Genomic DNA, 14,370 nt, shown 5'->3' with positions numbered 1-14,370 from the left:
TGGTATAAAAAAATAATAGGATATATTACATATATACATACAGGCACAAGACGTGTAAAATAGTCTTTGATGTTAATGTACTAGGCACTATAACATTTATGCTCTAATTTGAAAAAATGTTTTTTAAGTTTTATATTTTTTATGATTCGAATTTAAGGTAATATTTTAATGGAATGCTTTATAAGGGGAAAAAAAAACCTTGATCAGAGTATTGTAGCAGATTGTGTTCCTCTCTAGCCCACATCTATGTTTATGCACTTTTTGCAGTTGTAATAATCTGTGAGTTGTAATCATTTGTTGTTAATATTAACTTAGTACTTAGTCTCTGTATGTCTTTAGTTGGATATATGATTTCTCATTTAATAGGTTATCTGTAAAAGGGAGACAGTGATGTAAGTACTAATTCCTCCAGAATTGCTTAACATGTTTGCTTTTGTTATTGTGGTGGTTATGGGTTTTTTTCACTTCATTTTGTGAATGCATTTTTCATTTTGAACTTTTCATATTTGGTCAACCCTAGGATGCACATTGTTGCACACTGTAAACTTCTCTGGCAAATGGGATACATCTTAATAGTATTTGATGTCACAGTTTTAATATACAGCAATTTTTTCTTTGATTTAGTAGTACCCCTTTAGATTTTATAAAATATGGTCGTGTATCTTTATAATTTTGAATGGCTGTGCAATACTTTACCTAGAAAGTGTATCATAATTTCCCTTGTTCCTGGTTTTTTTGACTGGGTTATTTCTGTTTGTTGGCTCTTACAAATAATGCTAATAAAATATGAGTGCACCATTTTATATAGTCTTATATAGTCTCCAGTAAAGAATGAGTTTGCAAATTTTATGCTAATGTGGGAATTATTTTTAAGTACTTTGCTAATCTAATAGGTGTTAAGTGGTACTTTTGTCATGAAATGTGAGATCTTGACCTGAGGCAAAATCAAGAGTCTGACAGTTAACCAACTGAGCCACTCACAGCCCCAAGATTTTAAGTAATGTCTGCACCCAATGTGCAGGCTCAAACACACAACTTCAGGATCAAGAATTGCATGCTCTACTGACTCAGCCAGCCAGACACCCCACATTGCTGTTTTTGACGTGGGAAAAATTTCTAAATGTTAGAATTGTTTAGAGTCAAAGGTCTCTATCACAGTGTAGATGGCAATAAGAATTATATACTTTGGAAAATCATTCTAGATACGTAAAATATTTGCTCTAAATACATAAAAATAAGCCAAAGATAGGTGAATAGTTTGAATAAATTTTATGACAAATGCAAGTAGATTGAGGTAAAACAGCATTTCTGTATTAATTGTTTATAGAGATATATTTTTTATTGTATAGGTACCTAAATTTTATACATACACATTCAAGTCCATCTACTTAAAAAGATTTATTGTCAAGTTGAGCCCAATACTTTAAAGTATTATTTAATATTTATTATTAAATTACTTAATATGATTGGGGTTTCCTTCACATTTAAGTAATAGAAAAGTCCATTAAAGAGGTGACTGTGTGGCTCAGTCGGTTAAGCATCTGACTTCGGCTCAGGTCATGATCTCATAGTTCTTGAGTTTGAGCCCCGCATCGGGCTCTGTGCTGACAGCTCAGAGCCTGGAGCCTGCTTCAGATTCTGTGTCTCCCTCTCTCTCTGCCCCTCCCCCCCCCACACTCTTGTCTTTCTCTCTCTCAAAAATAGATTAAAAATAGACAAGTCCATTATCTAAAATTGTAATTTTAATACACTGACTTTTAAAATTTACAAATAGATCTTTTGATTATTTAGCAGGTAACATCTAAAGGAACCGGTTTAAATCCTAATGCCAAAGTATGGCAAGAAATTCCTTCTGGAAATACTGATGCCACTCCAGTAACTCATGGAACTGAAAGCTCTTGGCATGAAACAGCAGCAACATCAGGGTCTCATCCTGAGGGTAAGTCCTAAATATTTCATCAGAACAAATCATATTTTGGTTAAATATATGGTCAAACCAGTTTATAGAACTTTGGGGTACATCTTTTGATTATTTGATTAAATATATTTGTAAATGTTTAATAGGCAGTTTGTACACAGTTCTTATTTTTAGTATGAATGGGTTATCACTAGTTTCAAATAGTAGCTGTGTCTTTGGGTCTAGCATTTAACCCACTTATAATATGGTATTTATAAATTAATTTTGATATACCATCATTGGCAGTGCTATTTACTCACTGTTTGACCTTGGGTAAATGACTTCTCTGTGCTTGTTTCCTTCATCTGTAAAACAGTAATAATAATTACTTTTGGCATAGGATTTTCTGAGAATTAAATGAATTAAGTGCATGTAGCTCTCTGATACATAAATAGTGCTATAGGAGTTTAAACTATTGTTAATCATTTTAGCTTATCCATAAGGGTCAAAACTTACCTCCCTTGGGAAGAGAATTCTTACTAAAACCATGCGGACATTGCCCAACTGGTAGAATTCTTTAAAATCTTACTATAAAAGACATAGTGCCCAGAGTTCCTAAAGATAGGATTTATTGAATTTCTATTTACTGTCATTATATATTTTTTAATACAGGTAATACAGAGCTTTCAGATGATATGTGTAAGGAATACGAAGTAATGTATTCATCTTGTGAAACCACCAGAAATACTATAGGCATTGAAGAATCAACTGATGGAATGATTTTAGGGCCAGAAGATCTGAGTTACCAAATATATGACGTTCCTGGTAAACTTTATGCTTGTATTGGTAAAATGAGCATTTGGTAAACTAGTGTTTTTTCCCCTTACAGTTTCTTTATTATTGTTCTAATAAACCTATGGCATGGATCAATCTGCTTTTTTGAAAAGAACTGTATGGTAATAAAATGTTAGATGATTTTTATAAATACTGTTTTCAAAAGGGCAAACATGAAGATTGTAATTTATTTATTTAAAAAAAAATTTTTTTTTCAACGTTTTTATTTATTTTTGGGACAGAGAGAGACAGAGCATGAATGGGGGAGGGGCAGAGAGAGAGGGAGACACAGAATCGGAAACAGGCTCCAGGCTCCGAGCCATCAGCCCAGAGCCTGACGCGGGGCTCGAACTCACGGACCGCGAGATCGTGACCTGGCTGAAGTCGGACGCTTAACCGACTGCGCCACCCAGGCGCCCCAAATTTATTTATTTTTTAAAGGTTGTTTTTTTGAGGAGAGAGAGACAGAGCATGAACTGGGGAGGGGCAGAGAGAGAGGGAGACACGATCAGAAGCAAGCTCCAGGCTCTGAGCTGTCAGCGCAGAGTCAGAAGTGAAGCTTGAACTCAGAAGCCGTGAGATCATGACCTGAGGGGAAGTCACGCTTAAGCAGCTGAGCCACCCAGGTGTCCTGAAAACTGTAATTCAAAAGAATGTTTAGAGAAAAGATCCTGTTTAGGAGAGTGTGAAATTAAAGATAAAAGGGAAAAATAGTCAATATAGTGAAAATAGACCTCAATTATAATTTTTCAGAGTCCCAAGTTTCTTGATCTATTAGTTGGGATCAGTGCAAGTTCTGTCAATTTTCCCATTCTGTCAGTGTGAAATGCATTTATAGATGTGAAATTGCAGGGATTAATTTTGAGAAAATCACAGTATTAAAAACATGGTTCTTCTGCAATTCAACTTGTGAAATATATTTTTTCACATTTATAAAACTAGCATGGGTTAGTAGTTGCCTAAATTTAAAATGGATGAGATTTAAAAGAAACTAAAAATGGACCATAGACCCCAACTACCTAACTTAATCTTTCTGACTTAAAGGATCTCTTTGGAAAATACATGTAATAGGGAATACTCTCTTCTATTGCTGCTTAGTTCTTTGACTTCAGTCAAGGTGTACAAACCTTTGTCCTCAATTTCCTTATTTATTGTAAACATTTGGACTAGATTTCTAAGTTTTGTCAGCTTGTAAGTTGATTCCTGAAGTAGCATGGGTGGTATTTCCATATAATAATTTAAGGTGGTAGGTTCTCCTCCCTGCTTGTGGTCATAATATACTTAACCACTGGGTACTTTATTTTTTTATTTTTATTTTTAAAAATTTTTTTTTTTTCAACGTTTATTTATTTTTGGGACAGAGAGAGACAGAGCATGAACGGGGGAGGGGCAGAGAGAGAGGGAGACACAGAATCGGAAACAGGCTCCAGGCTCTGAGCCGTCAGCCCAGAGCCCGACGCGGGGCTCGAGCTCACGGACCGCGAGATCGTGACCTGGCTGAAGTCGGACGCTTAACCGACTGCGCCACCCAGGCGCCCCACCACTGGGTACTTTAAACATAGAGTTGGTTTAAGTAATGTGGCAACCAGTTGGTATTTTAATAAGTTTGCTGTAATGACATTGAAAAGTTAAATGAAGTTCTTGCTTATTTAGCACACTTGGGTGGTTGGATTTTGTATTAGAAAGATTGCATATACATGGAAATAGAATGCTTCTTTTTTTTTTTAATTTTTTTAATGTCTTATTTACTTTTGCGAGAGAGACAGAGTATGAGCAGGGGAGGAGCAGAGAGAGAGGGAGAGAGAGAATCCCAAGCAGGCCTCAGGCTTTCATTGTGGAGCCCGATGTGGGGCTCGAAATAAGGAACTGTGAGATCATGACCTGAGCAGAGATGAAGTGTCGGACGCTTAACTGACTGAGCCCCTTATATTCATCTTTAATGACGTTAATTTAATATCTAATACTACTTTGAATTTTGAGTAATAAGACAAGGTAGTGGTAAAATCATGCACAGAATTTATTTATTTTTATGCACGTTCTGTTGTCTATACATTTAAAGGAAATTAGCCTAATCACTAATGCTTTTTAAGAAGAGGACAAATTACATGCTTTGAGTGTGTAATGTTTTGTGTAAGATTCTAATGAAAGAGTGATGGTTTTCCAGGCTTGAGTCCTGGAGGGGAAAGAAAAGTCTTGTTCTGGGTTTAAATAATATAATCATAGAAGGCTGTTAGAGAGTTGATCTGAAACTTTGGCTGTTTGAGTGTTTTAAATATTCCTAGGAAGATAAAGTGCTCTAAAATTAAGGAATGAAAAGAAAAGAGTATTAAGAGAAGTTTAAGAAGTATAAATAACATCAGATTTAGTATCAATAATACAGATGTGGAGAAATATATACATATATCCCAATTTATTTATCTAGTTCCTTCAAATTTAGATTACTGTTACTTTTGTTGTTTGAGCTTTCATTAAAGGAATAAGTAGTTATCACATTTTAAAAGTATTTAGGGTAGTATTTTACAGAAAGCCGAGTATTTTTAGTATTCATGGTGCTTTGTTCATTTCTTGATAAAATAATCTTTAAACTGATCTGAAATTTATCTAAAGAAAGAATAGATAGGTGGAAAGAAATTAGACTTTGTGCTAACTGAATTTTAAAAATAATAGTTTTGTCATGAATTTTAATTTGTACATACTTTGTGACTTATTCTGAGTACAACAATTTGTAATATTTACCACCTACGGTAATTTGATATTAACTTTTTTCCTCTGTTTTCTACCTTCAGGAGAAAGCAGTTCAGCAATTTCTACAGAAGACCTAAAAGAATGTCTGAAGAAACAATTAGAATTCTGTTTCTCCCGGTACAGTATTCATTTTTTTTTTTTAATTGATATTTCTCACTTTTTGCATTGTTCGGTTAGTAGATGTTAAATACCCATGAAATAGAGTGGAAGAATGGTGGTTTTAATTCCCTTCAGTGATGTATTTTGGTATTATTCTTTAATATATTTCTTAACTAGGTTTAAAGATGTAATCTCTAATTGGATATGCAAAAAGGATCTAGTCTTAGTAGGAAGGTAATTAAATTACTGGATCGGATTACTTTTGGATAGGATATTAGGATATGTTCCTATGAACATATTCAGGTTTAGGGTTCTCAAAAAAGTGGGTTATCTCTTAATTTATATTTTTTAGTAGTTGGCTCTTGTAACCTTTGATCATAGAGTTACTTTTAGCAAGATAGGTGGATGGGCATAGAATTTATGTTACCAGTACCTTCTATTAAGGAGTTCTTTCAGGCAGACGTTTCAAGATGTCTTATTTACAGATAATTATGTAGGTATATCTACAGCTTAGATGTCATAAAACTTTAGTATGTAAAACTGACCCTTTCAAAATAAACAGAGAAGTTTGGATATGCATGCAAATGTAATGTTTTCTATTTATCCTGTATATCGTGAGAGGTAGGACCAGGTAAACCAGTTTTTCAAGCTAGAAACCTGGATTTTATCATAGACTTTTTTATATTCTTGACTCACGTTTAATTGATTCTTTATCCTAAATAGCTCCTTTCTTTTCCCCTCCTTTTTATTCTTTGCCTTTATAGTCTAGTACAGGATAAAAGAATAAAAGCAAGAGCCTTCTGTCTTTTCTCTAGTCATTTGTGCTTACAATTCATTTTCTGTAATATACTTGTAATATTTATTTATTTATCTATCTATTTATTTATTTATTTATTTTACATTTATTTGTTTTTTGAGAGACATAGAGAGACAGAGCACAAGTTGGGGAGGGGCAGAGGGAGAAGGAGACATAGAATCTAAAGCCGGCTCCAGGCTCTGAGCTGTCAACACAGAGCCCAACAAGGGGCTCGAACTCACAAACTGTGAGATCGTGACCTGAGCCGAAGTCGGATGCTTAACCGACTGAGACACCCAGGCGCCCCTGTAATAGTTATTTAAACATCTTCGCCTACTAACTGGATAGTGTGTATCTGCTTATATTTCTGAGTTTTTCTCATGCTTCCCTGTCATAATTTCCTGCCTTTTTGCATGTCTTATAAATTTTGATTATATACTGGACATTACATATTAAAAAAGCTAGGAGTTGTAAGTCATGTAATTTTCCCCTCTAGACAAGACTTGAGTTTTTCTTCAGGTAGGCAGAAGCAGATTGATAGCTTCAATCCAGTCAGGAGTTGAGCTAGGTTAGTGCTGAGCAGCCACTTTTTTTTTTTTTTTTTTTTAAATATATTGCACAAGCAGAAGAGGGACAGAGAGAGGGGGGCAGAGAATCCCAAGCAAGCTCCACCTTGTCAGCACAGAGTGCACTGTGGGGCTCCATCTCGACGACCATGAGATCTTGATCTGGGCTGAAATCAAGAGTCAGATGTCCAGCTGACACCCAGGTGTCTCTCAGCCACTTTAATTAGACTCCGTCTACCTCTGATTTATCTCTGTTCCTTAGGCATGACCTTTTCAGCCTTTTGATTCAGAAGTTGTCCTTTTCCTGTTACCTTCAGTCCTAAAACACCAAGGAAGATTCAGTCTGTTCTTAAGAGGTTTGAGATTAGCTCTTTAGTCTCTTATCCCGTAAGCTTCCAAACCTGGCAAATGTCTTATGGGGGAGACCTGTCTTGCTTGATGCAAGTTTCCTCCTTCCACTGGAACTTGCACAAAACCACAGAGATATTACAGTGCCTTTTCAGCCGGGCTCCCAGTCTCCCATCTTCCTCCTTAGAACTCAAAAACAGCATATGGAGGGAAATCTGCATGTTAGGAGCTCCTTTAGTTTCCAATTCATAGTGCCAGTCCTGTGCAACTGCCTAAAGCTCTGCTGGTTTCCCCCTGGTCCCAGATCTGCATATTCCCTCAGGAATGAAAGAACATCTTTCTGGAATATCATTTTGTCATTGTAGCTTCTCTCTTTTATCTCCAAAAGCATGGTTTTATAATTTAGCTAGTCTTTTTTAGTTGTTGCAGTAGGAGCTCTGGCTTGGCATGATCTACCACGTCCTACTCAGAACTCTGATACCATTCAAACCAGCTGTGCGATTGACATTTGTAGCTCAGCAGAATTGTTATTAATACATATTGGGTATTACTCATGAGTAGTCAAATCATATATGGGATTTATATCTATTAATTTGACTTTTGACAAGATAGAGTTTCTTTAAGAGTTTGACACAAGATTTATTAAGAACAGACATGCTGAAGTTCAGAATTGATTTAGGATACAACGTCTTAGTTGTATAAATATTCTGTTTATAGTTGTCTTATTTTTCAGTTCTTAAAGAATATCTTGATGAAGGTGCTATTACTGTGTTTCTCCTTTTATGCTAAAGTGAGTTTAACCTTTACTGATATCTTCTCTATTCTTTTTTGCCCCCCAAATAACCTGTTAACCAGTAGTAGTAATTATTACTTTATTTTAATAAAACTTGAAGATAAAGGCGTTTGATCCTACTCTTTGCCAGGCAGTAGAGCATTGAAATACATTTTGGGAGCACCTGGCTGGTGATAAGTAGACATGTGACTCTTGATCTTGGGTTGTGAGTTCTAGCCCTGTATTGGGTGTAGAGGTTGCTTAAAAATAAAATCTTTAAAAAAAAAACAAAAAAACAAAAACATTTGAATGACAGAGATCCTTCATGGAACCTGTATTCTGGCTGGAGGAGACAAACATAATAAACCATAATAAATAAACAGCTTAGAAGTTTGTTAAGTGATAAGTGCTATGGAAGAAAATTAGAGCACTGTAAGTAAGGGAAGGGGAATCGAGTGCTTGGATGATTTCTGTTTTAAATAGGGTCATTGAGAAAAGGTGGCTTTTAAGTAGAGACTTCTATCTATTTATAACCAAACTACTTCAAAGATCTGATGTGAAGAAGACAGCATGAGTTTGATTTTATTTCATTTTGTTACATAAGGTTTTATGTCTAAGATAGGAGTGTTTATATCTTTTTAAATGTATTTTAAAGAATCTTTTAAATGTTTTAGTTTTAAATTTATTACTGAAATTTAAATTAAAAAATCAAACATAAAAAATGGAAACATTTAGAAATTTTAAATCCTTTACAGTCCAACCCATGGTTGAAGCTATAATTTTTCTCATGAATATTCTAACATCAGTGATAAAGTGTTTATAAGATGGAACTACACTGTATGTAATATTTTGTAATATACTTTTCAATTTAATATTAAGCCTCTTTCCATATCAGTATAATTCTGTAAAGTTCAAAACTTTTTCAGAACTATTGGCCTGATGTATTTGGGGATTCAGAAACTTTCTGGAAGTTGTTAGAGTATCCTGTTGTATATTATGTGTTTTTATAGTTCACTGTATTGTTTCTGATGGCATGATTTTGTTTTCCTAGACTAAGTGACAAAAATGAATAAGGCACCTCTTCAGGTGCCTTTTAAGAATTGTTTTATAGGTCTCTTCTGTTTATTTCTTTCAGAGAAAATTTATCAAAGGATCTTTACCTGATATCTCAAATGGACAGTGATCAGTTCATCCCAATTTGGACAGTTGCCAACATGGAAGAAATAAAAAAGCTGACCACAGACCCTGATCTAATTCTTGAAGTGCTGAGATGTATGTAAATCATACCTTTTAGCTTAATTTTTAAAGTCAAAAGGCTGAATATTCTTTTGATTTCTGGTTATGCAGGGTTTTTTGGTTTTGTGTTTGTTTGCCATTTATTTACTTACTTTATTTATTTTAATGTTTGTTTATTTTTGAGATAAAAAGTGTATAAGCCGGGGAAAGGCACAGAGAGAGGGAGACAAAGAATCCCAAGCAGGCTCCACACCATCAGTGCAGAGGCCGACATGGGGCTCAAATTCATGAACTATTCTTTTTTTTCCTAACGTTTTTTATTTTATTTTTTTGACAGAAAGTGAGAGAGTGGGGAGGGGCTGAGAGAGAGGGAGACACAGAATCTGAAGCAGGCTCCAGGCTCTGAGCTGTCTGCACAGAGCCTGATGTGGCTTAAACCCACAAACCACGAGATCATGACCTGAGCTGAAGTCGGACCCTTAGCCAAATGAGTCACCCAGATGCCCCTCAAACTCAAACTGTGAGATCATGACCTGAGCCAAAACCAAGATTTGGACACTTAACCGACTGAGCCACCAAGGCGCCCATTTGCCATTTATTTTTATTTTTTTTAATTGTAATTGACATACAATGTTATATTAGTTTCAGGTATAGAGCATCATGATTTGACAATTCCATACAGTAAGCTCTGCTCATCAGGCAGGGAATTGTTAACTCTTTATTTTTTTGTTATTCTGTTCCAATAATTTATTTTTACTGACTTGGTATTTAGCTTCTATATCATTTCTATACCTTGGTTGTTTGTCTTAATACCCACTTACACGTTGGTTTGCGAGCATAATTCATTCCAGAACCATGTTTGTAATCCAAAGCACTTGTATATAAAAGCGAATTTCAAGAACTATTGCCTCAGTTGTGATCATGTGACATTTGGCGTCACGTACTACTTGTATTGCAAGGCGTTGCTTGTTTATCAAGTTAAAATTTATTAGAAATGTTTATTCGCCTTGTGGAACACTTGCAGAACAAGTTACTTGCAATCCAAGGTTTTCTATGTAAGCAATTATATCTCACTTTTCTGGGCTATCAGAAAGTTATTTGTATCGTTGTCACACCTTCTAAACAATCTGTTTCAAACTTTTGAACCCAAGTAGTACATTTTACATTAGAGCCCAGTACACACACCACATACCCATACGCAACTGAAATGTTAATTATGCAGATTAACACTAAATGCTTGTAGTTAACCCCTTTTATTTCCTAAATTGATTTCACAGGCTGTTAAAAGAATTGCTAAACTAAACTAAAAATTATAGTTTGATAAATAGTACTCTAAAGTTTAATAAAGAATTTCAGGTTCTAAGCATTTTTATTTTTATTTATTTTTAATTTTTTTTAACATTTATTTATTATTGAGAGACACGGAGCATGAGCAGGGGAGGGGTAGAGAGAGGGGGAGACACAGAATCTGAAGCAGGCTCCAGGCTCTGAGCTGTCAATACAGAGCTCGACTCAGGGCTTGAACTCACAAACTGTGAGATCATGACCTGAGCCGAAGTCGGTCGCCTAACCAACTGAGCCACACAGGCGCCCCTGGTTATAAGCATTTTTAATAGTGTTTGTGTCTTCTATCAGTGTTTCTTGGTAACCTCTCTTACCAAAGTTTTAACTACTTGCCTGAATAAAGGCAGGTCTTCACTTTTATATGAAATATATTGTTAAAAAATGTTTAAAAGTTAAATATACCAATAGTAGACTTATATCGGAATAGAGGATTTCCATTCTCAGAGGGCTAAATACATTTATGAAATCTCTGATTGGTTTGTGCAATGGTTTCTTAAGATGAGCCAGTCTTCTCATCCGAAGAAAGTCAGCTAAGAGACCAGCAGAATCCTCCACCTCTAAGGGAACCTAGTACTTCCACCCAACACTTCTTCCCTGTTCTGTTTTATACTGACTGCTTACCTGTTCAGAGAAATATGGCATATTATCTCTCTGAAGAGACTACAAATAAAAGTTTGGGCTATGTGGTATTATCTTCATTAAATATTTCCTCAAAATCAGCATCTAAGAGATGGCTTCTAAGTGTCTGTAATAGTATGTAAGAATAAATATGTTAACATCAAGGAAAAGTTAGAATTATTTGAGTATAATTCTTGGTTTAAGTGCTTCTTAGATTTTAAGAAGAATTTCTTCACATCAGAATGCAGTACTATAATCTGATTACAAGAGTGGAATGCAAATACACTGATTTCATTATCTCCAGAAGTACAGAATTTGGTAACTGTACACAGGGTAATTACCGTGTAGATATGTATTGTATGCTCCTGAAAGTTTTTCAACCCCAATGCAGTGCCAAGACACAAAGTAGGTACTCTGTATTTGTTGAAAGAATAACACTTGACAGTGTTTTTTGTAATCTTTGTTAACTGTAATCTTTGGTTCTACAACATAATTTCTTAACCTCTGCTAATTTATTCACTTGGAAATAGAAATAAATAGTTTTTAATGACATTCTTAATATCTCTTCCTGTCATTTTTGAATGAAATATTTTTTTAAATTGCAGCTTCTCCCATGGTACAAGTTGATGAGAAGGGCGAGAAAGTGAGACCAAGTCATAAGCGTTGTATTGTGATTCTTAGAGAGATTCCTGAAACAACACCTATAGAGGTATTATTAAGCATTGTTAAAGCTAAGTGTTCTTTAACTGTTTAAAGTGGAGGAGGTAAACAAGCAAAGTATAAGTCATCAGCCTCATATCATTCACTGTGTATACGTTAAATTTTTGTTTTGTAAATTCTGAAACACTGGAAGAATGGTATATTTTCAAAGTTAAAATATAAATAGGCTCTTTTGGGAACTTGATTCATCTGAAAGAATAAATTTAGGAATGAAGAAGAAAAATAGGAGTCAAGACTAATCGGAGTAGCTAACAAACATAAAACAAAGTTGTAACTGTAAAGATGGTGTAGTATAATAATAAAATAGGTACGATAATAAAATAAGTTTTGAATGAAACAGTATATCCAGAAATAGACCCTTTAATAAAATAGTTATGTATAATAACATTTATTTAATAATTAGGTTTTACCACGTGCTGTGCAGTGTACTTTATGGTTACTTAAAGCCTAAGGTTTTGTTATCTCTGTTTTATAGATAAAGTAACTGAGCCTTAGTATGGTGAAATAAGTTGCCTAAGGACATGTGGGCTCTTTAAATGAGTATCTGATTTGATCTCACTCTGATTTCAGAGCCCCTGTTTCAAAACCACTAAACCACAGAGTTACACACTAAATTGCCAAGTTAATAAGTTAGAGATGGGGAGAATTAATTAGTAACTGGTATGTGGTATTTACTGGCCATTTAAAACAGTTTTAGATTCTTGCCACCTAACAAATTTCACATATTAGTAGTTAATCTTTTTGCCCAGAGTCATTCCATTCACTATTAACTCTCCAGAATGAAGACTTCCTAAATTTAGAAACAGTGAAATTAGAAAAGAAACTGTCACTAGATAGAACTTCTATTTAAAAGTATGAACTATATGTCAAAAATAACAAATTGAAAGGAAAATTGCAGAATGGGAAGAATATTTGCATTATTTAGAAACAATGTAGAATGTATGAGCCTGTACTCTAGAGCCAAGCTGCCTGGATTTGAGGCAGCTTGGCTCTAGAGTACAGGCTCGTATATTTCAGCTTTTTACTTGCTAACTATGACCTTGGATTGTTGTGAGAATTGGCTTAGTATATAGAGAGCTCAGAGCAGTACTTGGCATGCGCAACAAATCTAAGATTAGCCATTATTATCATTTTTTATAGTTACTGTAATTTATATTCTGAATACATAAATCACACATACAAAAAATAGTAAAAGGAAAAAGGCAGCGACGTAATATTCATTAAAAAAAAAGAAAGGAAGTGAAGATGACTAAAATAGAGAAAGTCAGCCTGGTCAATAATCATGAAAATTCAGATTAAAATGAGGGATTTGGGGTGGTGACCTTAAAGGTTCCTGTCAGGTAGAACAAATTTTTTTTTTTTTTTTTGCTACTTGTGACCCAGACTGCTGTTTTTATACTTGGGAAAGTAAATCTATGAACTTAACTCTTCCTAAAGAATAATAAAGGCTGGAAATAAAAAAATTTTATTGATATTTAAATAAACAAATCAATTTTTTATGCATTGAAGGGGATTAGAAATATTTGGAGATTATGAATTTTGAAGACAGACATCAGTGGGTGGCAGTCTGATAGTTCCACAGGCAGTTTTACAAAAATGTAAATTATGGACTGGATGAGAATTTTACTAACTGAACTTGGTAGTATTTCACCGCTTTCACAAATGTCACAAAACTCAGTTGGTTGCACACTTGTTTTTGAGTAGTATTGGCCCAAGAAAATTTCATCGTAAGTAGAGACTTTTTTTTTTTTTTTTTTTTTAATTCAGTGTAGTAAAAATTTGAGGGAGTTAGGAGACAGGTTAGACTTCACTGTTACTATGTTTATTGTCCCATCAGCATAGTAATTACCTTTTTAAAAATTGATTTCTCATGATATTTTGTTATTTCGCAGGGCATTTTAACCTGTCCTATTCTTTCTGTTTGGGAGTTATTGGTTACTACTGAATTTCTCCTTGAACTCCAGTAGCTATTAGACCAAATGGAGTTTGGAAGCATACAAATCTGGGATTGAATTCTTCTTTATGATAATGTGTGTAGGTTAAACAGTTTGAACTACCATTTCCTCAACTGTACATTAGAGATGATAAAAATCTTTAACACAGGGTTGTTTTCAGGATAAATCTGTGTCTTACTGAGCATGGTATTTCAGTAGATGTTCCCTTTCCCTCTATAACTCAAGAGTTACTTAATGTTGACTTCCAGTTGTTTTCTTTCTTTTCTTTTTATAAACTTCTTTCAAGCTGTTAATTGTTAACACAGTTCTGAGTTTTGGTAATCATCTTTTTTGAAATCCATATATTTTAGTTTTCAGTCACTGAAATTTCAGATTCAGTTAAGGAAAGGTGAAGATATCTTTGCACAGAGTTCATGTCTGTGACTGATACAGATAGAGCA

At 34.5% G+C, this 14,370-nt stretch overlaps 1 protein-coding gene across 9 annotated transcripts in view; it reads left to right on the top strand.

Moving 5' to 3' along the window:
* The window catches only part of LARP4 (La ribonucleoprotein 4), a 65,453-nt gene that overhangs the window by 18,024 nt on the left and 33,059 nt on the right, over positions 1-14,370 (top strand). For 6 of the 9 annotated variants that reach the window (XM_086713411.1, XM_086713412.1, XM_086713415.1 and 3 more), the window contains 5 exons: positions 1,792-1,939; positions 2,570-2,743; positions 5,518-5,593; positions 9,193-9,329; positions 11,861-11,964. In XM_086713411.1, coding sequence (XP_086569537.1) covers positions 1,792-1,939; positions 2,570-2,743; positions 5,518-5,593; positions 9,193-9,329; positions 11,861-11,964 — 639 coding nt within the window. The remainder of the gene's footprint in view (positions 1-1,791; positions 1,940-2,569; positions 2,744-5,517; positions 5,594-9,192; positions 9,330-11,860; positions 11,965-14,370) is intronic. The other 3 variants (XM_025930780.2, XM_086713416.1, XM_086713409.1) reach the window with 2 other exon arrangements.

Source organism: Puma concolor, chromosome B4 (genome assembly GCF_028749965.1).
Source record: "Puma concolor isolate L17-30 chromosome B4, mPumCon1.1.hap2, whole genome shotgun sequence".
NCBI lineage: Eukaryota > Metazoa > Chordata > Mammalia > Carnivora > Felidae > Puma > Puma concolor.
This window is presented reverse-complemented; position numbering and strand designations above follow the sequence as displayed.